General features: G+C 37.9%; 1 protein-coding gene and 1 long non-coding RNA gene across 6 annotated transcripts; one reads left to right on the top strand and one right to left on the bottom strand.

Annotated features, from left to right (window-relative positions):
• Positions 1-241: 241 nt before the first annotated feature.
• LOC133146304 (protein FAM177A1-like) lies at positions 242-2,532 on the bottom strand. 4 transcript variants are annotated; one of them, XM_061269846.1, is made up of 5 exons: positions 2,391-2,532; positions 2,066-2,266; positions 1,243-1,309; positions 1,061-1,158; positions 242-988 (listed from the first exon to the last, which is right to left on the bottom strand). In XM_061269846.1, the coding sequence occupies exons 1-5, from the start codon at positions 2,409-2,411 to the stop codon at positions 863-865; spliced, it is 513 nt and encodes a 170-aa protein (XP_061125830.1). In that variant the 5' UTR covers positions 2,412-2,532; the 3' UTR covers positions 242-862. The 4 variants fall into 4 exon arrangements, with proteins under 4 accessions (XP_061125830.1, XP_061125829.1, XP_061125831.1 ...); XM_061269845.1 differs by having other exon boundaries at positions 2,066-2,257; positions 2,395-2,531; XM_061269847.1 differs by having other exon boundaries at positions 2,066-2,257; positions 2,391-2,514.
• LOC133146305 (uncharacterized) lies at positions 2,388-27,395 on the top strand. 2 transcript variants are annotated; one of them, XR_009711348.1, is made up of 4 exons: positions 2,393-2,523; positions 19,731-19,807; positions 23,127-23,315; positions 25,186-27,395. It is a non-coding gene; the product is annotated as an uncharacterized LOC133146305 (long non-coding RNA). The 2 variants fall into 2 exon arrangements; XR_009711347.1 differs by lacking the exon at positions 19,731-19,807 and having other exon boundaries at positions 2,388-2,523.
• The last annotated feature ends 159 nt before the right edge of the window (positions 27,396-27,554 follow it).

Raw genomic sequence — 27,554 nt, 5'->3', positions numbered from 1 at the left:
GGGAGGTCACTGGATAATTACGAAATCCTCCATGAAGTGACCTCAGAATGATGACGCTATATGGAGAACAGTGGGGGGGTTTGAAAAACACGACAGAGGCTCTTTTGTTTCCAGACACACTTTTTTACCCGAAATGTGTCAGCAGTCATTCATCAAGAAAACAACCTTCTATAATAAGCGACTTTCATAAGTCGGTGTACGACCTACATCGACTTATGAAAGTCAAACTCCAAACACGAGCTGGCTTTTATTATTAACTTTATTTCAATGTTTTGAAAATAATATAAAACGGCTAAATAAAGTGTTAGATTAGTAAAACACAGGTCTGAAAAACAAAACCAGACCAATAAAATATTGAACTTTTTATGGTATTTTGATCATCGGTATAAATAGCAAATTGAAATAAACATTATTTTGAAGTCATCGGTTTTGTTTTCAGAGCGTGACTCCAAATGTTACAAATAAATTCAAATATTCAAGCCGCAAATGCATAAATTTGGCACAATTATCAGTATGCGTGAGCACTTCTTAATGTATCGTTATTTATGATCACGTCGTTAAAATCTTGTCAATCCCTAAAAAAAGGGTCCCAATTAAAAAGACAATTCAAGCAAACATCGGTTACCACAAAATGTAAAAATCATTTCACACAATCAGAACCTGAAGACCGACGTCTCCAGAAAAGGCACAATAACAAGAATGGCAAGTTGAGAAAAATGAACAATGTTAGTCCTTTTTGAATGCAGCATTTCACTAAAAGTTTCTATGAATGCATGTGTGGGCAAATAAATAAAGTTCTGTAATGAGACAAAAATGAAATCGTTTAAAAAAATGTAGTGATGGTTAGGTTGCCGTGGTTAGACTACCATGCTTCCTGATTTTCATTTTGGATCTTGTAGGTCACATTAGGTGGTATGGCAGGAAGCTCTGTCCTGGTGATGGAATGTTCTGCCTCTTCTGACAGTCGGCTTTCCTCCTCCTCCTCCCTCTGCCCAAAGGGGACACAAGAGAACATTAAATCACAATAAAGTGCTCGGACAACTGCCCTTGAAAAACGGACCTCTTTCTTTATTTTGTAGTATTCATCAATGGCGTATTGATATTTAGCTGATGTTATCCCGAAGAAGGAGGCCATCCTCTCCCCTAGGTAATCGCATGCTGGAAGACAGTAGTGTGAAAATTATTATTCAAAATGCACTTAAATTCAGTCAAAATATTTTTGGGCCTGACTGAGAAACAAACCTGATATGGTTGATGTTGCAGCTTTCCACATGTGAAACCAGAAATATGGACCCCAAGTCATCTTTGACTGCAATGCAATAATATATACAGTATATAGGTGTACCGTATTTTCCGGACTATAAGGCGCACCTTCAATGAATGGCCCATTTTAAAACTTTGTCCTTATATAAGGCGCACCATTAATGCATCATGTCAGATTTTTAATCCAAATCAAATCATTCTACATTTTATCTTTTTTATTTCAACTTCAGACGCAACAAATGACTTTATAATCACAAAATAATGATCCATAGTCTTTTTGATTCATGATTCATAGTCTTCAGCGGGCCACTTATGATTGATTTAATGACACAATGCTTCGGGCCAGTTTAAATTTAGGAATTTGGTCCATTTATAAGGTGCACCAAACTATAAGGCGCACTGTCGGCTTTTGAGAAAATCTGAGGTTTTTAGGTGCGCCTTATAGTCCGGAAAATACGGTAAATATATATTACATTTAAGAAGACGATAACAATATTTTCCGTGTCATTTTGTTTGTTTACATGACATCACTTTTAAGGGCTGTGTTAGGAATATTGTTTCCATGGAAACAATGGTGCATTGTTGAAACAGTGTTTCATTGTTGGCTCACAGACACGAGTGGAACTAGGATTTTGTTTTTCCTTGGAGGAGTCATCAGGTAGCCAAGGATATTTGTACATCTGTGTCAATGCTTGTCGTGATAATTAGATGCTGCCCCCCCCCCCCACACGCAGTAATAACAAATACACTTTCCAAATAGTACAGTATAAACAGTAAATCTGTTCTTCACGAGATTGCTCACCCTTTCCGCATCAACCGAGTTGAGTAGATCCTTTCTCTCTTGCACCTTCACTTCCTCCTCCTCCTCATCGGTACTATACTCCTCCATCGTCTCCCCATTGGCGAAATGGATGATCCTTCGTGGGGTCTTTTCCCTCTGCACATCGCCCAGCTTCACGTTTTCAGAATCCTTGATTGGTTTTGGGTTCGGAATCTGAGAAGACTCGATGAACATGAATTGAATACATCACTTTGTGTGACGCGGACACGCACAATAAGTGATAACCACGTGACTGCAAGCGCAACACGAGAATAATAACAAATACGGAAATGAAGAATATGCTCACAAACCGGTTCCACGTCCACATTCTGCCCCCTGGACACGTTGATGTTCGTCAAATATAAAGGTACATCGCCCATTGTGAGGATGCTAAACGACGTCTGTCCTCCACCCGCTGAACCGGAAGTGCCGCACACGACGTACGTAACATACACTTGCTCTCGTCTCGGAATATGCAAAATCCAACTTTCAAATTTCTTAAGACTTTGCCTCTTGAGGTAGTTGACAAGTAATCAGCATCCGGTTACACAATTTACAATTGGCTATTTAACACAGATGACGCGCTTATGTACTAGAACACAACAGCCTCAATATTAATACTGATTGAAAGCCATTCATATGCACGTTACGAGGTTTCGCAATTATGTGTGACGTCACAACAAACTCTGACCTGAGAATGTTTTTTTTTTTTTTTTAATATTTCAATTTAAGAGTTTACTGCGCACACAACACAACTTTATTGTACAAATAGTAAAATAAACCAAATAGAAATAACAAATCTAAGTATGACACAAATTTACATTTAAGTATTAATAGTAGAACAATATAATAATAATAGCTACTTTTATATTTGTTGCATCAAAATTGTATAGTAAAAGCTTACAAAAAAGAGTACAGAACGCTAAAAAAACTAAACACCCTCTTAAAATACCGTATTTGCCATTACAATATCAGTTGACAAATAATAATAGTGAATCTTAAATTTAAATTACTCATTCTGCTGTAACATTTACATGGGTGTCAATCGAAAATTGTTTTACAATGTAAAATATTAATAATGTCACCAAACCATATAACTTAAAAGTTCTACCAAAAAAATGAATGTGTGATTACTTACTGAACCTCTTTTTAAATAATCTGTTCTATATTTTTCTACCACAAGATGTCACTACAGCTTCATCTAATGACTTGACGCGCCCCTTCTCAACGTGTCTGCATGTGTTGAGAGTATAAAAGATCATCCTTGTGATGTAAACTACAAAAACATGTGGAAACCGTATGGTTGGACTTTTTAAAAATCAATCAACCATTTCACCCTAGAGAGAAAATACTTTCAGACTTACATTTATGCAAATAAGAATATCAGCCCAAAGCGTTGCCTGAGGTGTACTTTTGATATTTTTAACAGCACATTTTTGTAGGAAAGTATTTTGTGCAAGCTTTCCACCTGCTCTCCATTGTTAATTGTACTCTTGCAGGATTTATAGCCTCATTTATCCCCCTAGTTTACTTAAATATAGTGGAATCAGAAAATAGGTTCTCGTTTGTCAATTGTCCCAGCGTTGTTTTCCATTACCAACTGACAACAGCATTTAAAGAGGCCATTAAGTAAAGCAGTCATAATTGCTTTTGTCAGCTGCTCATTTGGCAAAACTTTATTGATCATTTAACAGGCAAAAATAACAGCGGTCCTTTTAAAATCTAAATCTTTCATGTTGTCATAATAGGTTGGTAGTAATAGATATTTTGCACATATTCGTTTTGTAGCCTTTCCTCAGACACTATTTGTAAACACAAAGGATTTGTCTCTCAAGAGCACTTTGGAAGAGCAAGGAAATAAAAGTTGTTAGAATTTGGCAGTTATTGATCACTTACTTGCTCTATAAAATCACCGTCCCTGAGGTATACGAAGAGGTTTAGGAGAATAAGAGCTGCCAAAAGAATAAATAAGTCAAGTATCTTACAAGCTTTGTAGGTGATTGTATTGTTCGATAGGATTCTAACATTGAAAAAAAACTTGCTCACTTGGCTTTCGCTTGAATTACTCCCATCAGGTCGACTTGGGGGAGCTATTGGATCGTGCAAATCATTGATTAGGCTATTCCGTCTTATTGAATGAATGGTTGTAGTTTGTTAAAGAAAGTGAACTCTTAATTGCTTCAATCAAAAGTATGTATACCGTATTTTCCGCACTATAAGGTGCACCTAAGAACATCCAATTTTCTCAAAAGCCAAAAGTGCACTTTATAATCCGGTGCGGCTTATATAGAAAATACGGTAGATGGACTGTTAAAAAGAATTTGGATAATATTGTGTCAATAATAAGACTAGTTAGTAAATACGTGTGAAGTGAATTCCTTCACAAGGATGAGAGTATTCAAGTACAAGAGCAGCAAATTGCAGAAATGATGTGTACATGGGAGATTACACGTATTTCCATTATCCTTGCTTCATGCCTTTGAGAACTCGTCCCCAGATTTCAATAATGCAGACACTCTTTCCTATATGTCCTCCTTCCAGGATAAGTCTCCTTTTTTTCTCCCTGCAGTCAATGTGAATCATTCCTTTTACTGGCCCATTGCTTCCAGATTGTTCTAGGGCTCCGCTCATACCTTCCACTGAGGCTATAGGAGACTTACTCACTACTCTGCACAAGAACAAAAAAAGGGAGGGTTCTTGATGAGGTGAGACAACAAAAACATCCTAAATAGTGAGGCCATTGGCATTTATTTACTCAAGTTCAGAGTGTACCGAGGTTTATATTAGGGCAAAGACATTTAGTAACGCAGAGGCCGTTATTTGTACAAATATTGGAGTTGTTTCCGTTCGAGCCTGGAGGCTGCCGACAAACATTCGAGAACGTTCAGCAGTAAAAGATCCAAAACGACAAGATATAAACTGAATGTCTTTATTGTCATTGTATTAAAACACAGCAAAATTGGGGTGATGCTCTACGAGGCTGCATGTATAATAAAAAGATAACAGCGTTAAAAATCACTCCTCATATAATCAAATACACATCGAAATGATGTTTCATCCTTTCGCTCAAGGAATGTGACGACGAGTTTGTGAGTGCTGATTTGACTTTTTTAACTCCTCTTAGCCGCTGCAACATTATTCATGACGATTCAAACTTACAGTGACTGCAATGAGAGTTGCCTTCAGACATTGAAAATTAATGTTCCAGTGACTGTGGGCAGAAAATGTAAAGATCTGTGGCAAAGCTAGCACTTGAGATACTTATTTTTCAATCTTTTCTGACACTAATTATGGTCTCATTTCTATTTCTATTTCTACTCTACATAAGTAGCCTTAATTGGCAGAATGCACAAGTTAAAGGTTATCTAGTTTTCTAATTATTTTGAAGTTAGCTCAATGTGCTGGTCACAAATTCTTCCCCAGGGTCACTTCTACAGGTTCCAGCTGATTAATTCGAAAAGTGCAAAGTAATCAAAAGCTGCATGATGTTACACTCTAAAATTAGCCATCGAATAATTGTAGATGTAGTCTTTTCGGCATGGCGCATGAAAAGAATACCAAACAGCTACAAGCTATTGTGTTATCATGGAACGTAGCTTTGTTTGAAAGCATATTTCCACAAAAAATGTTCGGAACGACCCGGAAAGTCATTGGCGACCATGCAAAAATGCTAATTACCTCTCAAATCCATACCGTAGTTGCAGAAACACGCAACCTGGCATCAGGAAGGAATTCAAATCCGGGATGTCATAATGTGGAATTTTCCACACGACAGGTTAAGAATGTGATATTATTATGTTAGATTTCTTTTTAAAACCATTTATTACCAATATTTGCTATTTCATACAAAACAAAACAAATAGAATGCATCAGTGTCAAGGTCTATCATTAATTAAAATGGCTGACAGCCAAAATGGGCTCTAAGTCACTGCTGTCATTCTTGCAGGTGGTCACCTCAGTGTTCTTCTCACACACTAATAGCATAGCCGAGACACATCTCGCACAACGAGATGCAAACGACCTTCTTCACACTCTCATGCCACATGTCCTATTTCTCACCCTGTCATCCAGCTGTCAAATCATAGATGTATAACATGCTATTTTGGAGCTAGATAACTCAACTCGGGCAGTAATGCTCATTAACAGCGGCTGCCGTGCACTTCAGGAAAGTTTTCTGCCTGACAGATTTACTTCCAACATGCCAACAATAAAAATATCGGAATACATCCTTTTAAAAACAATTTAGGATGATAAGATTAAAATTGTGGCAACAGTGAGTGGGTGATCGCGAGTGTGGCTTGGATGGGGTCTTCATAAACACCACGAGGGGTAGAATAAGATTATGTTTCATACACATTGGCTATGTTTACATGGACACAATTATTCGGATTAAAAGCCGGATCGGAATAACTCAACGTAACAGCGCAAACGGGAAAAATACGCAAAATAATGCTAACGTTTAAAGTAGGAATGGACGGAGTGATGTTTTGTCGATATAGAAGTCGCTACGTCTTCTTCTTCTACTCTCTATTTCAGGGGTCCCCAAACTTTTTCCTGTGAGGGCCACATAACCTTTCCCTTCTCTGATGGGGAGCCAGTGTCAGTTTGTAACAGAAAAAGTGTAACGATCGTAGGGGAGCTTAAAAAAATTATTGTCTTATATGTTATTTAATAACCCTTTCCAGGTTCTTTACAGAAAAAAAGTCAGGAAACAAATAATAACACTATTAATGAAATAAATAATAACCCTCTCTGAGTTCTTCACAGAAAAAAATGGAAATAAATAATAACTAAATAACTCTCTCTGGGTTCTTCATAGAAAAAAAACCATGGAACATTAACTTTCTGTTGTGTCATGCACAATCTTAACAGATAAAAGTTCAGCTCAGTTGTCAGCAGAACCTCTCTGACACATATGAGCAGTCTCTTAAAGTTCTTGTGTTCCTTCCTTATAATCCTTTTGTAGGTTCCAGTAGGCTTGTAGACACCGCTGTCTTTTTTGTTAAAGTTTGATAGTGCGTCATAGTCTGGAGTAAAATTTGTTGGGGCAATTCTTAGGCGAGATCCGAGGTGTTGGTCCGTTTACCTCGATCTGTGACGGGTAGATGTTGACGTTCATGTGGCTGAACGTCACGTCGCGTACGTCGAGCCAAATTGGCCACTCTCTTTTAAACGCTCGGCACTGTGTCCACCTTGCTTTTCCTTGGGCGACTCATTTTAATGGAAGGACTCCAGGGGAAGGTTTGTGGGTGGCTTTAGCGCAAAACTGCATCTGAAAGCTCAGCGCGCGAATTACAAGAATGCTGTCGTCACAGCCCACGCTCTAAATTCGGGACTGATACAAGTAGAGCGCGAGTGCGCCATGTCCGTACACGCACTTGTGAGTGTGCACCGAGCTTTCTGACACGGCTTCCGGTAGTAAATGCGCAGGCGAGCGATTCCCCATCTACTGGGGAAACGCAGTCATTGCAGGCAAAATGACCACAAAAAAAAGTTTAATACAATTTGTTCAGTGTTGGCGGGCCGGATTAAACGGTCCCGTGGGCCGTATCCGGCCCGCGGGCCGTAGTTTGAGGACCCCTGCTCTATTTGGTCAATCTGCACATGTCAAAATCAATTATTCCAATCAAAAGTGTGGAGTATTAACCGGATCAATATTTTAGCCGACAAAGTTATGTTCCTCAACAATTGAGCATAATAGAATTCAGACTACCGTATTTTCCGCACTATAAGGCGCACCGGATTATAAAACGCACCTTCAATGAATGGCCCATTTTAAAACTTTGTCCATATATAAGGCGCACCGGATTTATAAGGCGAACCTTCAATGAATGGCCCGTTTTAAAACTTTGTCCATATATAAAATATATACATTTGGCCCGCGGGCCGGACTTTGGACACGCTGGCTGTAGTGGCTCAATATTGGTCCATATATAAGGCGCACATGATTATAAAGCGCACTGTCGGCTTTTGAGAAAAGTGGAGGTTCTTAGGTGCCCCTTATAGTGTGGAAAATACGGTAGCCTAATTTCACCTCAACCACTTTTAACAGTTGCCCCAATGTATAGTAAATTCCAAACATAAAGCTTGACGGCTCACCTCACCTGATCCACGGTTGGCTTTAATGCCCCACGATTGCAAACAGGCACAGTAGCACTTGCTATACATGAGCTCCAATACCACATGACCTGCACAAATGATCATTACATATTTTAGCAGTCCCATAGCTGTCAAGTTTCACACCTGTCACACATCATCCACCTCACGCCATCAAATTACTGTCAAACCATGGTCGTATTACGCTTTATTTAAGGGTAAGTAATTCATGTATTTCAGTCCGGCATCATAATATGTGTCAAAACTGGTTTCCGTCTGCCATGTGGCAGAAATAAAATAGAACTGAGATTCATGGCTGACGCAGGTGAGAACAGGATTCTTCAGCTTTGGCTCTCTGTGACTTTGCAAATGAAACAATGAGTGTTTAATTTCATTAATGTAGTAATTATAAATTCAAAAATGATGGTGCTCTTGTAGCAATAAGAATGTCTTGCTGCTCAAGTCATGCATTAACGAATACAATGTGTCAGCATAAATCACATTAACCAAGTAAAACAAATATCGTCTTTGCAAGTATGCATCCAACCTAGTTGGGCGAAGCTTCATTTACAAGTTAATGATGACACAATGGTGTGTGCGTCAGTTTTAATTTTTTGGGTATAAAAATCCAAACTAATAAATCCATTTAAAAATACAAACAATTTTAACACCACTACAAACTACAGGGAAAGTTGCAAGTCAGAAACAGGTAGTGGAAAAAGACAAGAAAAGGCAAAAACATAGAATACCAGAAAACTTGACAAAACTAAGTAAATCTAAATAAAAGTCACTAAAAACACAGATAATGACATAAGCATCTATCCACAAACACTTTCGTCATTTATGTAAATGACGTTGTATCCCCAGAGGAAAATATCTTGGCCATCACAATAGAATAAAGTTGCTGGATAAGAACATTAATGTAGCAGCACAGAAGCAGATTTTATTCTCTAGTTAAACAATTGTAATCAAATTGACCTGAGAGCCAATCTGTGGGATGCAGAGCTTGACAAACAAAATATCATTTCAGCAAGGCCATTTTATATTGGACATGATTGGCGATTGATCTGACAAATGTAGTGCTGATGTTTCAGCGTTAAAGCTTTTCGTAATGATTTTTCATGGTGGGATTTCATGATGATAGTCGGGCAAACCTTTCAGAGCTCAAAATAAGCTTGGCATTTACCAAATAAATGTCAACGACATGATCAAGGCAACAACCATCTGCAGCTAAATCGAGATTATCATTATTTTTTTTTCCGTTTTTTTTTTTTTTTTTTTGGTTCTATTTCTGCCAGTCAAAGAATTCATCCCGTAATGTTGCCGCGTAAGAATACAGTACATTGTTCTCAAACTTACCATTATCAAGTACCATAAAAAAACAAATAAATAAAAAATTGTACCACCGTAATGACAAAATAGCTTACTTAATAAAGCGTTATAAATTTTGCCTATTTATTTGGATTCAATTCACAACAGAGTGATGTTTTGTATTTCATTCTTAACGGCTTCCAAGTACATTTTTCCAACGCTTAAAGAAATCCAGATGTTATTCAAGACAGCATCTGCGCGGTTAAATGTTAAGTAGGTATGTCAAAGGAGTAGCACATTCCGACTTCTGCATTCAGTCAAACATCAATTTGCACCCAGACCGATTTGTTGCAGGAGTGTTTTTTTGTTTGTTTTTTTAAATTGAATATACCTGTATTTTCATTGTCACTATACATATACAATTCAAAGGAGGGAAAAGTATTTTTCTCAGTTGCCATGGTGATTTGACATATTGAGGCTCTGCTGATGGCTTTTTGTTGTGGTCGTGTATGTGCCGAGCTCAATGAGTTGAACTTTGGTCAAAGTAATTGAGATCAGCTATTTGGGAAACGGATATTTAATTTTTTTCATTTTAGAGGTCACAAATATTTTTTATCTTACTGTTAAAGTCTGCCTCAATTCCTGTATTATTTCACGGTTTATTTTATTTAGGTAGGCCTACTGCTAATGAAAACACTTTATTATTTAGCTCCTCCATAACAATGAAAGCTTTCACACAACAATAATGGGGACTTAAATTGTGAACAAGAAAGTGAAATTAACTGAAGGAAATTAATTTTATTCTTTTATTCTATACATATGTAAATAAAAAAATATAATATATATATATATATATATATTAATAATATATATAACATTTATATATATATATATATATAAAAAATATATATAAAATTAAAGTTCAATGATGCCAAATAGGAGTCAAAGAACAAATTCTGTCACTGGCAAACCACAGCCGTGGAGTTAGCCATCATCTTTTTTTTTTTTTATATCCTGCCAATGTGATTGATGGATAGTGAATATTTATATTTTTGCACTCCCCCTTTTACATTAACGCCTTGTGGTTGTCTCACTGCATACGTGTTCCAAAACGAATGTGTGGGCACGTTGTGTTACTCAGGAGACAGGATGCTGTTTTCACATCCTTGTCTGCCTATAATTAGCCGTCCTGATAAAACAGCAGTTTGCTGGCACTGGCAGAATCAAACAGTGATGAGCAGGCAGCTCTCTGCAGATGCCAGGTGGCTGTCCTTGAGATGAGAGCCGGGCTATAAGCGGCGCACATCTGGAGGGCATTTAATACGTAAGGTGATTGCGATACTACTCTGTTATGTTAATTGTGCAATCAAAAATCACAACAACACCTAATGGTTTGATGTTGTGACTTTTTGATGTTCAAGGGGATTTAGATGAGAGTTGTTTTGCTTTTCAAGAATCATAGGTGCCTTTGCTAAGACTTTTAATTATGGAGTTGGGTAATTTATCATATTTGTAGACTACCTGCTGAATTTGGATGGATTTGCTTTGCTTTGACACCTTCTGTTTTCAACGGTGAGACAATCTCAGAAGTAGCGGGAAGAAGCTCTGACGTTACTTTGAAACAACAAAGTCTAGACCACAGGTGTCAAACTCAAGGCCCGGGGGCCAAATCCGGCCCGCCATGTCATTCTATATGGCCCGCGAGATCACCATACCATGATGTTTAATTTCAAGGTTGAGATTTTGTATGAATTTCTTATCCTTTTTACAGTAATTTGAAGAATAACCGAAGAAAATATTTCATATAAATTACGGCCCTCTATTGTAACGACGAACTGGCCCACGATAAAAATGAATTATAACTCTACTATTCGAACTTGTCCCCTTTCTTTCACCTACTACCTCAGAGACTCAAGAGGTGCGGGATAATGTTTCAGTAAAATAGGTCACCTGTAAAAACCTGGACAGACTGTGTCCCTTGATTACATTTTGTGCGGATATTTTTATATGTTCTGAGATATTTTTTTGCTGAGAGTGATAGTTAACTCAGAAATGAGGAACAAAGCACTTTGGTCTTAAGAGACACACACACCTTTGGAAAAAAAATGTTACTTTGTCTTTTTGTAACAATAATGTGACATGCTTTTGTCATAAGACCCCGAAATTGACTTTTTGGGCTTTGTGTGATGGAAGCTTTTATGATCACGATAAGCACTCACTGTAAACTGTTATTAAAGAGGCTAAGCTACATTTATACTTTGAAATCTTGTCATTTCTTGTCAATACACATTCACAGTGGAAAAGACGTTATAATTGGCCAAAACGTGATTGTAATGGCCATCATGTCAGCTCTTCACAATAGACTCATTCTCTTCCTTCTCCTTTTGACTCCCTGTCAGTTTTGTTTTCTTTCTTAAGAAATTACTGAGGAGTTGAGATTTGGACAAAGGAACAAGGAGAATAAAAAAAAGAAAAATGGGGGCGGGGGGCTGTACAGAACCATACGTGCAAGTGAACTGAAATTTTAGATTCCACCATGTTGTATAGTTTTGTTCACGTCACCGCAGAACAGTTTGGATTAGTCAACCTGGATATACCTGGATACCTTATAGTGCGGAAAATACGGTAATTTCATTTCAGGTGACTCAATTCTTCAGTTCATGATAGGACCAAATTTGGCATGGGGGTGGTGGATAATAAAAGGTAAAGGTGGTAGAAGATCTACAGGGTGCATTTAAGTTCATTGAAAGCTTGATTAGCACACTCCCAAGCCAAAAATCTTTCCTTGACTCTTCTCATTACTTGACTCGTTGAACTTAATAGGGGGCTAATTCACAAATTGTTTCAGCTCAGTGACAGGAAATCATGAATCACCTCAATTAATTTCAACATGATGGTGTGGAGCAAATTAATCCGATGTCCACTCATATTTTTTGATATTAGACAATTGGGTGTTATGCTAATGTTCACTCACATATCACCTCAATTCATTTGTGAGGAATCGTAGCAACCTTAAAAAATGAAGAAGCAGATAATATCAAAATCTTGTAGTAAAGTTGTTCTACCCATAAATCATTTTTCTTTCATTATGTTTTTATGATCGTGACAAGCCTAAATCGAAATCACAATTAAATTTTAATTAATGACCCATTCCTACCATGTAAATCATTGAAGGCGTGTCTTGTTTAACTGTCAGCTTCCATTTATGATCCTTTTTTTTATTTATTTAATGAAACCATGACTGTGACCTTCTAGTCAGTTATGCTCTTTAGCCGCCAACTAAAGCCAGGCAATTATGATCTTAGTGACTTACCATTTAGTTAAGATGCTGTCATGTCCCTCTTAACGTGCTGTATGAATTTTTATTACTACGTGGAAAGCTAATCAAATTCCCTTTATCCTTAGGAGACTCATTTCACATCACACTATGTCTTATACTTGTCCGTACATTCCTCAGTCAATGTATCAGTGTTCGATTTATTTTCTCCGATCCTCGAAATCTCTTGAAATGCAAAAACCAAAACAAATTACCGTATTTTCCGCACTATAAGGCGCACCGGATTATAAAGCGCACCTTCAACCCATTTTAAAACTTTGTCCATATATAAAATATATTCATTTGGCCCACGGGCCGGACTTTGGACACGCCTGCTGTAGTGGCTCAATATTGGTCCATATATAAGGCGCACCCGATTATAAGGCGCACTGTCAGCTTTTGAGAAAACTGGAGGATTTTAGGTGCGCCTTATAGTGCGGAAAATACGGTACATCATATCAATATTCTCTTGAAGAAAAAACGCATTTACTCAGTCTGTAGTTAATTTGAAAAGTCTTAAAGATCCATCGCGTGTCAATGTCTCATTCAGTGGCATGAAAACTTGGATTTAGCTTTTATTACGCAACCGAATGAGTCATATGAAAGTCTGATGTCACTCGACAATTATACAAGAATAAAGCATTCCATACACCTGAGTCACCAAAGGCTATTTAGAGCAACTCACGGTGAAATAATTACCATCCATTTTCAATACCACTTTTTGAAAAATATTTTAGACAGTATTATAAGAAAGCTACACTCCTGCTGTGTGATAATTAAGTCTAAAAGTAAACCCCATGACCCCATTCTTTTTTTATTATTTTGTTTTCCACAATATATGCTTACCATATGCTCTGCCGAACGAGTGACTGTGTTTTATGTGAAGTTCCCAAGCCTGGTGACAAACTTGTAAGCCCTCTGACCTTCAGTTAGAATGAGGACTTTCCATCTCAAGACAAGTTGCCCTTGGAAGCGCTCTGCTGTCACTTAAACAGCTAATGACTTCCATTCCCTGGGCGCAAGAAAATTACCGGGGCCTAATACTGCAAAGTGGCCCAGCTTTTGGTGTTTTAGGGATAACAGATTGTTTCCAAAGTAGTGGAAGGAAGCACGCTTATTGCGAGGACGCCTCATCAATCATCATTTAATGGTCCTTAAATGGGTGTGTGCTGCCCTCAGGGGGTTTGAAATTAAATTGCCAAACATATAAAGGGCAACACTACTGTATATTTGTTTCTGAAGAAAGTCTGGAACTGTATTGAAATTAACAACAGCAGTTTGATAAAGTCAGGATTTCATCTTGTTGAGAGAAGGCAAGGTGTTTTCATCAAAACGACCTTCATTTAATTCTAGGCCTTTATAATGTTTGAAATAAAATAAAAAAATTAAATCAGAGGTCAGGTCATCTGTACAGTTTATTACAAAACATCCTATTCAGAAGTATCGTCTATTCCCACTTCAATATAAGATGATGGGTAAAGAATCAGATCTAACTTTAATAGCCTATTAGGCTTCAGTAAGTCAGCAACACCACAATAATATATATGGCAGTAATGCTAATAGACCACAGGTTTCAAACTCAAGGCCCGCGGGCCAGATACGGCCCGCCACATGATTTTATGTGGCCCGCGAAGACAAATTGTGCATCAAATTTGTGTGTCATTACTAGAATTGCAAATTGTTTTCACTTTTAATAATATCTTTTATTTTTAAAATATTTGACCAGTTTTTACTCGTCTGATTTGAAAATGAGAAAATTAGTCATAATGGCCCTCCGAAAGAAGCTCTGACTACAATGCACCCCGCGAAAAAAATTAGTTTGACACCCCTGTAATAGAGCTTAAATATTTTATTTTTCAGACTAAAAGGTGCGCTTACAATTCTTGAATTTTCTCAAAATCAACAGGTGTGCCTTATGTATGAATGTCAAATTGAAATTGAATATGAATGTATTTAATCATTGTTAATATATTGAATGAAGCCTGATTAATATTTGTAATAATCACGACTGTCATGTGGACGGATAAATGTTTGCATTACGTTTGCAATGACAGACATGCACACTTGATAATGTTTGCATGAAGACTGACATTGACATCATGACATTACACTGCCGCTGGGTTACTGACATTTATCCTGCACAATGATTGCATGAGCAGTGACTATAAATCATCCAGTGAGTCCAAAACAGGCTGAGAAAACAAATACACAACAGACACATTTCCACCTGTTACTAACAGCGCATGCAACCTGTTAAGAGTGAGTAAACACAATTTAGCACCTGCTATTTGGAAACTTAGTAAATAGCACCCCCGACTGTTTACAAGCTGACCTGCTCGTAATAAATGTGACAGACCGCAAGTTTGACTTCCAATGCTTACCCTTATCCAAACATTTTTTTGTCAGCTATTCCCCGGATAGATTTTGAAACAATCTATGATGTGATAAAAACCATCTGGTGTGTCAGGTTTGCTAAATGCTCCAAGGTATGACTGACATTGATGACCGTGTGAAAGTGAACCAAAACGTTGGAAGCTTAACACCAATTGAAATGATCTTGAAACTGATCTTTATATTTAAAATGTACTCATTAGTGGCATATACCGTATTGGCCCGAATACAAGACGACCCTGATTATAAGACGACGCCTTCTTTTTCAAGACTCAAGTTTAAAAAAAAGACGACTCCCACTTTTTCAGTCTTATTTCAATGCAAAAAACACCGTCTTATATTTGGGCCAATACGGTATATTATAAACCATATCATTTGACTTTCTATGCTTATAAAAAAAAAATCTAAGTTTTTTGATAGACAAAAATAGTTTTTTTTTACTTAAATAGTTCCGCTGACCTCAAGATCATTTGGATTCACACTTGAATGCTAAAAGGCAACTTCAGTAATGACCAATTTGTCTAATGACTGTGTAATTGCGGCTCCATTTTATTTTTCACCTTCGAAAAGACCAATTTTCCGCCATTTATTATATGTTTGTTTTGTACTTTACACTTCCACATTTAAACGGTTAAAGACCATTACCCACTTATCTTCATTTAAAAGCGTGAAGGTAGATTTATAAAGTTTGGTTATTATCCAACCTCTTAGAGATACAAAGCTGGAACGGTAATCATTTCCAGCAAGCTTTATTTTTAAGTGACAGCTTGAGGTGTGCCTCTGAACACCAAATGGGCGATTAAAGAAGAAAAACTAAAAGAATCCAACACATTTTTTTCCTCTCACTATTGTCATTCATGTGCTGCATTTCCTCACCCTCCTAAAGGCACCTTCTCAGACTTGTCAACTGAACTTTTTGAAAGGAGAAAAAAAAAAAAATCCCACCCCCCCCACTTCAATTTGTACTGCCACTGGCAATTTTATAGAGGAATGAGTTCTTTTATGAACCTAAAAAGCAATCATCTTTTCATTTGTTTTGAAATTCTCAGCAAAACCTGTTCATGTAGGGTTTATTATAAGGGGCTGTGGTTAGGCATGTGCAGGCAGTTTTGTATTGAATTTTACTTTTTGTCAAATGGATTAAATGACGAGCTATCAAACGCACGTTGACGTTTATTTACCGTAGTAATGATGAACGGCTGCTCCGACACTTTCTGATGTCAGTCAGTTTGGTGCTTCAAAAGTATTTGGACAGTTTATTTGCGTTACTATGAACAATTAAAACAGATCCGTCCATCCGAGTCAGAATTACACACTGCTCTTCTCGCACTGAATTATTTATTTTCCTTCAGCCTCCACCATATGCTTCCAGCTCTGCGCCGTTCCTATTTTGTAATTGCGATCAAAATGGGATGAGAGGCTAATGTGTCATTTCAACTCAAACACAAACAAACAAACAAACCAAAAAAAAAATCTGAAAATTCTCCCGCTCTGATCTCTCCATTGCTTAACTCATAAAAAAACACTTGTGTTTTTTTGTTTTGAACAGCATGAGGGAGAATGATAGTTGAGCGTAAACTCAAAGTATGTGCCAGCTCTCTTTTTTTTTTTTTTTCTCACAGCCTGCCTTGACAAATAGAATGCACTGACAATCTCATAGACAGACAAGAAGAGGAAAGTGGGCCACTGCCAACCCAAGGCTATGCAAATCCACCCGTAGCCAACTGAGTTTAGGAATCTAATAATCACACCGAACACTTTTCCATCCAATCTTTAACTCGTCCTTCCGCTCTCCATTTCTCATTCCTTACTTCCATTTTCTCCTAGTGCTGTTACTGGCACCGCCATCTGGTACCGATACCCCAGAGATGGACTCGGCTCTGGTTTGCAATCAGGCGAGGGCTTAGAGTGGAAGCCTGGCACCACGGCAGCTGATTCCACAATAATATATGCCGCGCTGTTGCGGCTCATTTTGTTTCTGATGGGCACCGTGACCACTCAAGCATGTGCCTGCAATTAAGTGCTGTGTTAAGTAAAAACTGCAATTTGCAAGGCAAGCATGAAAGTGCACTTTAGTGGAACAAAGCAAACTGAGGCCGAGGAGTGATGAAGGCGGCTCTTCTCTTGTGGAGAAATCAATCGGTGACAAAGATTTGATTCGCTCGTTTATTGTGGAGCATGCTGGGAAACTTCTTAAATTGCTAATGTTCTCAGATCAATGGAAATTTTCAAAGGTGTTATGCATGTGGGAAGGAAAAAACAAGACGAAGCGTGATTAGATTTCGCAAGAGGCTGCTCAAATTCTTACTGATAAAAAAAAATAAAATCCACTTCTAACTCATCCAAGCTTGTCTTTCCTGACCTTGCTTTGTACGCTGCCGACCCAAACGGTCCCGACTGAACTGGAAATATACTGCCCCAAATTACCTTAATGATGAAGAAGGAAGATTCAGAGAGACACTTGACTTCGGACCTTTTCTATTTAGAACAGATCACACTTTCTGAGCAGGAAAACCAAAGAGGTTGTGGAATAAATCATTTTCTCTCCTAAAGTAAAATCAAGGTCAAAGAAATTTACAAAAACACTCTAGGTGGAATTCTATCTGCTTTTTTTGGCATTGCACCAGAATCCAAGGCACACAAATTTTCAATAGCTACCAGCCAAGCAAACAGCTGTTAAAAACATTTATTTAAAGTGGAATTTTGTGTTGAGGTATATATGGTGATTTCAGCTAAATGTGATTGGCAAGATTAAACAAATTAGAAGGATCTCACAGTATGGCGTCCCTATGGGGTGCAAAGAAATTGATTGGGATGACTCAAGTTGTCGGTGATAAAAATGACATCTCCAAATGTTAGCGGTATGACTTCAAGATCCAAAGAATTCTAAAACATGAGCCAATATATGCATAAGCATACTGTATATTTAGAGCACTATAATATTCATGGTTATGAGACTTGGCAGAAGAATGTGTTCTCTGTAATTCTCCCTCCACATTTCAGTGCTGCATGATGCAAAGATCATTATTGGTGAATGGAATAGATTTCTATGCGACCACCCTACAAACCTTTTTTTTCTTACAATATATTGAATTATAAAAACATTGATGGTGGTAAGACAGACATGGAAGATGGTTAGCAATTTTTCCATTGTTTTTTTTTTCACAGTGTGATAAAGATGACAACACATTCGACTGTCCTCGATTATCAAGCGACTTTGGGTACCTAGAAAAGCGCTATATAAATCCCAGTTATTATTATTATTATAAGGATCAGTACAGAATTACTAAGAATTAAAACAAAGAATTAGACGATGATTAGCTGTGGGATTCTGAACTTCAGCACAGATGGTGCGTCACATGAATCTCACCTAACAGTTTGTTTATTTGTCTTATAAAGGCAAACATATTCTTAAAAAAACAAAAAACAGGATTGATTTACTACAAAAAAATGCAAAATAAAATCCCCAAATATTCCAATTATATTAATAATGAATTAAAAATTATAATTATAATAAATAATTCATATTCAGGTACTAAAAGGCATACATGCAGGAGTTGACTGTGACTGCTGAATTCCTTAATATCTACTATTCTTACACTCACTTCCAGAAGACTTCTTATATCTCCGCAGTTTTAATGATGCCAGCGAGATCAACACTAACTCTGTTCATATACTGTCTTATTCACTCCCACGTATAGCCGAAACAGTATGTTGGTATTTTACCATGTGTGACTTCTTGGTATAAATATGAAAAGGGTGCGAATAAGAAAAGCAAGGCCATGGCAAATGAAAAGGTCTCAACAATAAAAGAGTCAAGCCTGACTCTAAACGTGATCTCCGCCATTTTTACATCTGTTGACAAAAAGCACGTTCGACCGCATACAATTTAAAAACCGCGATTGAGGATCTTAAATGAGTTTTCAATCTGCCTCCCCCGTATGGATTTAAAACATAAAAAGAAAGAAAGAGTCCTGCCTTTGACGTCAAATCAGACTTGTGTATGTGGCACAAAATTATTCGGTGTTTGCATTCACAGCCTTTTTGTCTGCCAATGTTTTATCCTGTCCAAATTGTCCATACTTTGATGTAGCTAAAATTGCAAGAAGATGGGCCCCAAACAACCTTGACGAGTCCGCCGTTGCTTTTAGTTCCATTACTGGCATTATGATAAAATGGATTTTCTCAAATAGTGGACATTTTTTACTTCTGATGAGACAAATTTTAACAATAGCCACGGTTATAGAAATTGGCATGCGGCCCCGTAGTCTTTTATACCAAGCCAGGACATTCAATGGAGGGATAATTTGATCAAATGTGATTAAATCTTTAACCTTATGCTCCATCATGTTAATGTAATTGGATTTGGGGGGCTATTTCTGAGTTGAGCCAGTCAATGAAATGCTCAGGGAATGGGCTTGATGATGATGCCAATATCTGATGGCAGCCCACAAGCAAAATCTATATTATTTGATATGTGGCATGCGACTTCAATATGTAGGTAATTATTGTTTCATCTTTGGGTTGCTGTAGATGTGCAGGATGACAGACGAGGAAGATTCCGGAGCCTCTAGAGCGAGAGAGTGAAATGGATAGAGGACTTGTCATTTGTAGGTATCTTCTTCTTACAAAAAGATTTTATTATATTATATTAGCATTATTGTATTAGCAAATCAGGCTAGCAGCTAGCTAAACAATTATTTGCTGCCGCTAGCTGTCAATCTCATTTTTTTCGCGGGCCGCATAGCTTCTTTATGAACACCTCATATCATATTCCGTAAAAGCTACAAAACTAACTGACAAATAACTCGTTTTCAAATCAGATGAGTAAAAACTGGTCAAATACTTGAAAAAAGATCTTAAAAGTGAAGACAATTTGCAATTCTGGTAATGACACACGAATTTGATACACAATTTGTCTTGGTGGACCACATAAAATGATGTGGTGGGCCGTATCTGGCCCCCGGGCCTTGAGTTTGACACCAGTGCTGTACATTATCATTGTGGCTTGAGGGTCACGTGACACAAAGTTTTCACCGAGATTTTTTCCGAAACTGGACGGAATCCGAAAAGTGCTAACACTTTATTGACTATATTATGTATATATAAGTATAACTTGTTATCAGACAGTTTGAAAAGACCTGATGCATGTAATGTCCTCTATTTCCTGGAAGGAATAGTAATAAAGTTTATTCCCTACACTCCAATGTAAAATAAATGCGGCACAAAAACTTTGCAGACATTATTATCCTCAGCTGCTCCAGTATTGGCAGCAGCAAACCTCGAATAAACAATACCCGAGAGTCTTCTTTTTACAACTACACTATCATAATATAAGCAGTACGTGACAACATTGTCACAAGTGCGAGTGAGTGAAGAAACATGCTAAATAAAAACACACATTTAACTTCAGTTATTAGCCACTGCGGGCAACATTGGGCGGACCGCAGACTTTAAAATGCAACACAGTCTCACATCCGGAAGGTCTAAGCTATATAAGGGATGAGCTAATCATGTGATGCAAAGCGTACCGCATCGTGATAATTTTTTTATGTTGGATTTTTGCACTATTTTAATTGCACAATTCTCAGATACGACATGCAAACTCCAAAAGATTAAATTGTGTATACATCCCGATTGTCAAAAAATATTCTGTTTATGCTATGTTTTATTATTCATGTTGGGATATCTCGCTTCCCTGTGTTATGAGTTGGTCATTATTCTGGATGAGATATGATTTTCCATGGATGTATTAAAAAAAAAAATAGTGACGTGCAAGGGGTTTATAAAATGACATGTAGATTTGAAGCCTTCGAGCTATTGAACAGATGTTTGAAAGCTGAGAATGAATATGCTGATAATAATAGTATGACACACTGATTGACTTAAAAGATGAAAGTGTCAAATTTGTTGATGAAAAGACAGGTGAGAGATTCGGGAACTTTTTATAATCTGCTGTTAAAGTGGAAACGAGCCAATAATTCAGTATATGCTGTATTTGCAGGTCTTGTTCATGTCTTTGCTTTCCCCCCACACAAGATAAAACTGTCTCACCCAAACGTAAGAAAATCATTTGCGGTTTATATAGCGCCAAGCAACACTGCTGAGGTCTTGCACTCGACTTCCACATGAGTGAAGTCACAAACTTTCAATTATTGTTGCTAAAGGTTACCAAATGCAACGCAAGGCAATTAGCACATTTGATGATGTTTGTCATTGTGTCTTCATTCTTGTGTAAAATGTCAGATGTCAGTTGCACACCTGATTGCTTCAATTCTTTTTTCACTCATGGAGTTGATTTGAACACAGCACTGTTAAAAATCAAAGATCCAGTCAGCTAAGATTCGTTCTTTTGCAAATCACGCAAACTTAACTTGATTAAATGTGTTTGGTTGAGTGAATACACTTCTTCTGTCTGTCAAATCCACGGATTTAGAAAAAATACTATCACATTGGTACGGGTTAGTACACTTTGGAATTCTACATTTAAGTACATTAATATACCGTATTTTCCGGACTATAAGGCGCACCGGACTATAAGGCGCACCATTAATGCATCGGGTCAGATTTTTAATCCAAATCAAATCATTCTCCATTTTATCGTTTTTATTTCAACTTCAGACGCAACAGATTACTTTATAATCACAAAACAATGATCCATAGTCTTTTTGATTCATGATTCATAGTCTTCAGCGGGCCACTTATGATTGATTTCATGACACAATGCTTCGGGCCAGTTTAGATTTACGAATTTGGTCCATATATAAGCCACACCGGACTATAAGGCGCATTGTCGGCTTTTGAGAAAATTTTAGGTTTTTAGGTGCGCCTTATAGTCCGAAAAATACGGTAATCTAACCTAACATATATTACATACCCCCCCCCCCCCACACACACACACGTATGTATACATACACACACATATATACATATACACACTTATAACTAATCTTAGTATATACACACACAACCATACATATACAACAATTTGCAAATATGAAGTGAATTTCAGTGGTATGCCTCTGAGTTATGGAGCCATACACAATTGTTTACTGCGTATATATGCATAATTAGGAGCAGCAGTCTCTGGAAGAGTATGTCAAAATGACAAATGAAGTCCTTACAGAACAAGAAATGCTTGCTCTGTCACCATGTCACCATGTGGGTGTTCCTTCATGAGAGGGGAGACAGGGTACATCAGAGAGACGCTCATCACTGCCCATCTCTCTGTGCACCCCTCTGCTCCACAGTCAAGCTCGCCGTTTCTCTGTGGCCATCCATCTGCACCACTGATCAGAAGCTTTCAAACCACAGCTTTGATAAGCAGGTGTGGCTTCTTTAAAAGGATTTTTTTTGGTGTAACGTGTGAGATGGGGACATGGGGTTGAAGGGAGAACATGAAATGTGTTTGCACATCAGGGAATATCGAGGTTACCTTTGACTTTCCCTCGAGCGCTTTGGGTGCAGTCGGTCTACTGTGGCTCAAGCGTGTTGGTAGTCAACCAGCTGTATCTAGTAGGGTCACGTTTTGAGACGGACTAGAATTGACAGATATTCAGCTTCTCTGAATTGACAATGAGTCTGAAAAGATACTTCGACTGGGATCTGGGACTGAAATGTCTTGAGGCATTTACCAAATTCACATGAATCTGGTGGGCTCAAAGAAAAGGGACCTATTGCATATAAATGAATAAAAAAATAAATAATTAAAGATATATATATATGAATTAAAAATATTATAAATATATAATAATTAAAAAAAAAATATATATAAATATATGAATAAAATAAATAAATAAATTAAATAAAAAAATATATATTTTAATGTATTCCTGGAATGCAAAACGCTTTGTTCAGTGTCACTTCTGTTCACACTTGTTACCTTACCCTTTTCCTGTGCCGGAATGATTGGGGGTGTATCGTTCACAGATGGTCGGAGCCGGTGCCAGTGTATGCCTCGGTATGAGGTGGTGTACAAGTGAGAGACAAACCCCACACGGCTAAAACTGGCACATGGTTCAACCTCTTGGCAACTATCCGAGGGTAACAATTACCGAAGCGTGGTACTCTTGGGGGACATCCCACCTTCCCGTGGCTACCTAATTCAAATGAGTTTCCGTAAGTAATCAAACTCAAATGATGACAAGTCTGATGTTATCGTTCAAACATGTGCTTATTGTCTCTGCTGATACATTTGTGAGGATTGAAATACTGGCAGGCCGATCAAAGGTTAAAAAAAATAGCTCTTGCTGATCAATGCTATGTCAAACATGTAAATAGAGAAATGGACGTCTTGAGCAAAAAATAGTCCTCCCGCAGTTAAAAGAAGATATAAGATGACACGCTGACAGCCTACACACTAAACCGAAGATGTTTGCAGCCATAGCTTCTTAAGACCTTTAGTTACTTCACCATCACTTGATTCCTTGGAACAGATCAAAGTCTGACTTCTTTCTCAGCAAAACTACCTCAGACTAAGTTTGAACCGGTAGATTTAGTCACAGTCGGATTAGTGTTCACACCTGACCCAACAACGCTCACCAAGGGAAAAAAGAATTGTTGGATGAAAAACAGACTGAAGGGTGATTGCAGACTGCTTTCTTCAAAAGTCGCCCTTAAACCTTGATAGGTACTTTTGGATGAAGAGCTGTCGGAAAGACACGGGCAAAAAACGTCCATTTGGCGGACAGGCAAGGCTGACCGTAATGAGTCGCAGAGGGGCTCTGTCAGAGTAGAGACAAAAGACCCCACCGGAGTGCTTCAACACTCGCTGGGGAGAAGTGCCAGTTCTGTCCTCCCCCTCCAGGTTGGAAAGTCTTAGGTGGCTCTGTTCTACTCTTAGCTACTGATCAATATGTCCTGTTCTGGTCAGCTTGTCATGATGCCCCCTGAGGGGGGCTGTGAAAAAATAGCCGTGTTCCATAAAGCAGCTGCGGCCTCACCATCAGCTGCCAGGTGCTGCCACCAAACTGTGTCTGTGATTTGGGACATGTTATTGCCCATGAGGAGATGTGACTGAAATTGATAAGTGTGGCTCCGTACCGACAAAAATTCAGCGTCTTTATATTTGTTTACATACGGTAATATTCCAAACAGTCACAGTCAGCAGTTAAGCTACTAGAATATTTTTATGTACATATTGCAAACACTCCATTCCATATGATAAAAGCAAATCTTACATCAGACCTTTGGGATGCATTTTAATTCAAGGTGTGAAGAGAAAATAATCCAACACCATCTGCATACACAACACCTGTGAAACAAACCACTAAGGCAAAAACATTTTATTACATTCTTGGTCAGCTCTTTGCAATGTATCATCATATAAATCAATTCCAGCCACCTGATGTAATTACTTTACAGTAAGGGCAACACAGAGGTGTGATATTTCATTTTCAGATGTTTATCAGATGGTGTGACTTTGTCATTGTCAGCATTATACTTTTATTTTTTCCCCCCGCTGCATACTGAGTGTTTCTCTTAATATTCATTTGGCACAATTTGTCGCAGATGGTTTTGTTGTTCAATATAATTTGATTCGAAATATACTGTTTTGACATTTGGAATATTGTTTTCTTTTATGATGCATCATTTTATTAGATCACCGATTGCATTTGAGATTAGTATGCCGTCAAAAAGTGATAACGTCAGTTTTTCGAACTAATGAATCATTTGACATTTTCTTCGTATACATCACTTGGCTTTTTTTCGAAAAGCTGTTCTTTTTCCCTTCAAGGAAGATAAAAATAATTCTTTGCGCAAAAGCCCCGCAGGGTTATACACACCAAGTGTGACACTGTATAAATTGAAGAAAACAAGCTGTATCCTGTTAAGGTTATTTTTGCAACTTTAATACTGAAACCTGACAGGCAGTTTTGCTTCATTTAAAGTGCTAAACTGCAAACTGAGGTACAAGTCGAGGGAATATAAAAAAAAATAGGAATTTGGTAGGATGCGGCGTTATAAATAATCCCGTACCCTCCCACAGCTGCATTCAGATGGTGAGAAGAGACACGGGAAGAAGACGGAAGACCTGAAATAGCCTTCTGAAACAGCCCGGAGCATGATGGGAGAGCAGCCTGCCTTAATTCCCACCCCTTGTCCTTAAACGTGTGAGCACGCGCAAAAAAACAGATGTCTGTTTACTTTCTCCTCCCTTCTCATTTGATTTAAATAAAAGCCACCCAGTTCAATTGACATGTCGGAGAGAAAATCAGAGTGAAGCAGGAATTTACGAGTAAACATTTCATTTATGCACCCCTCTCATGTTTATTCATTCATGACAAGGGCTATAGTGATGGAAAGTAATGTTTCCGTTTTGGGCTATTCATTAGCTTGTGTATCGCCTGAGGTGTAGCAGCCGCCTGTAATGGTTGAAGCGATGTTATTGAAAGTACCATGCGGATTTTCAGTTCATATTCATTTACTGTAGCAACAGTGGAAAAAGAGCCACGTTGCCACGTCTTTGTGTAGAGGGAGAATGAGGGAACGGCGTTGTGTGTGTTTGTGCCCCAATTCCTTCCTATATATTTCAGAGGGAAATTGTTTTAGTGACAGCACTGTTTCCGGATGCGCTCATCACTCAAGCCAAGGTCTCAGGTGTGAGATGTTAAGATACATCAAGGCATCGCTGATCAATATTGATCGATCCGTGCAACTTCTGTGTATACTTGCGGCCATTTTGTGTGATTCTATTTATGTCATTAATATGAAAGACTTGGTGTCAGCTGTTAACCTTGCACAGAACTTGACTAAATCACAAGGAGTGGAAATGAATGGAGTTGGTGGTTAATGCATTCTTGGAGCAGGACGGATGAGGAAGAGTGTTTGTGTTATATAACGTGACACCAGATGGTTTAAAAAGCGCACTTATATGAATTTGTGGTTGTGGGATTGGATGTGTGAAGGAATGCAATGAGATGTGCTTTTTTTGGTTTGAGGTTGTGTTGACTTTTTTTCTTGAAACCACTTAAAATGCTAGTTTAATGCAAAAGCACGAAATCGACTTGAATTATTTTAGTCCAAACATTTTTTTTGCGGTAATTTAATCCTGAAAATAATCCAGAATACATTACACTATAGATGAATAAAGGGTCAAATACCTCACTTGAAGTCTATCTTGTATTATGTTTAACAATATGGAATTTGTCTGCGGTCTGTACAATGGCTGCAACCACAAATTTTTTTCACTGCTGTCTTGAAGGCACATTTCTAGAAACTAGTCACCTTGTGGAGACAGATGTTGGAGAGTCTGACAAATGATGGTATCCAGTAGAGCAAAATAGACCAGAATAACACAGTAAGAGTTGAAAATAACAGAGAAAGGTGAAGCCAAATGCAACAAAACTGACAGTGAACCAAATGGAAAGAGCAGCGGACTCCAATCCGGTTGATACAGAAGAAATTGTGGGCGGAGCTAATTAGACAATAAAACAAAAGTGAGACTGATTAGCTAACAATGACGCAAGAGCATGGCTAATAAAATCCGGAGACATTATAATTAATGGAAAAGGTTGAGGAAAAAAAATAATAAAACATACTAACTCCACAGATGAGGACCAGAACCCGAGCAAATATTTCCAGAACGACCTCATGAATGGTACCTGATGGCAGCCGACCACAAGCTGCCAAAATAACAACTCAGTCGATCTGTCGGCATCTGTTAGCGCACATTTCCAAAGAGGTATTTTTCAACCATATGTTATTTATCTCTTTACATGCAGTTTGATACGTTTCGAGCATTGTCAAATGTAATCATTTATTTGCGGTGAATCATTTCACAAGAGCCTTGATTAGAACTGTAATGTTTTATATTGATAACAGTTGTACTGTTGTCGGTTTCCTGCAGGCAGGATGATAATCGGACGTTTAATGCAACACATCCGTGGCAGGATGATGCTAAATATAAATCGAATCTGTCTGACTTCATTTCAGCAACACCTGTTCAGCATTCATTGCTTTAGAATGCATTATAAACTAATTCCATGACAGTCTTTCCTGCCAAATAAATATAACAAAATGGGGAAAGAGCTCGTATCTATTGAGAACAAATAGCGATGAGGGAAAATGTTTTCCGAATGGGATAGAACGGCTGTTTGCTCTTCACATGTGCAACCTATCCACAAAATGTCACGGAAATTGTCACGGTAATCATGCCAACTAACAACAACAAACAAACCAATCCACTGGTGAAAACAATAACGATCAATCTGATGCTTGGCAGCGATAAATGCTTTTTGTTTTGGTTTTATATAACAATGTCTAAATTTCCATTATTCATCATGGAAAAAAAAAAAATCAGATGACAAACTGTGTACTACCATTGCCATCTGGCATATGCAGGCAGGAATGTTGATA

Source organism: Syngnathus typhle, linkage group LG22 (genome assembly GCF_033458585.1).
Source record: "Syngnathus typhle isolate RoL2023-S1 ecotype Sweden linkage group LG22, RoL_Styp_1.0, whole genome shotgun sequence".
NCBI classification, from domain to species: Eukaryota; Metazoa; Chordata; class Actinopteri; order Syngnathiformes; family Syngnathidae; genus Syngnathus; species Syngnathus typhle.
Note: the sequence above shows the minus strand (reverse complement) of the source record. Positions and strands in the feature narration are given on the sequence as shown.

Coding starts and splice junctions, on each gene's coding strand:
- LOC133146304 (XM_061269844.1), bottom strand. CDS start 2,463: ATGGGCGATGTACCTTTATATTTGACGAACATCAACGTGTCCAGGGGG. Junction 2,267..2,394: donor AGAATGTGGACGTGGAACCG/GTTTGTGAGCAT, acceptor ATGTTCATCGAG/TCTTCTCAGATTCCGAACCC. Junction 1,310..2,065: donor ACTCGGTTGATGCGGAAAGG/GTGAGCAATCTC, acceptor ATTGCATTGCAG/TCAAAGATGACTTGGGGTCC.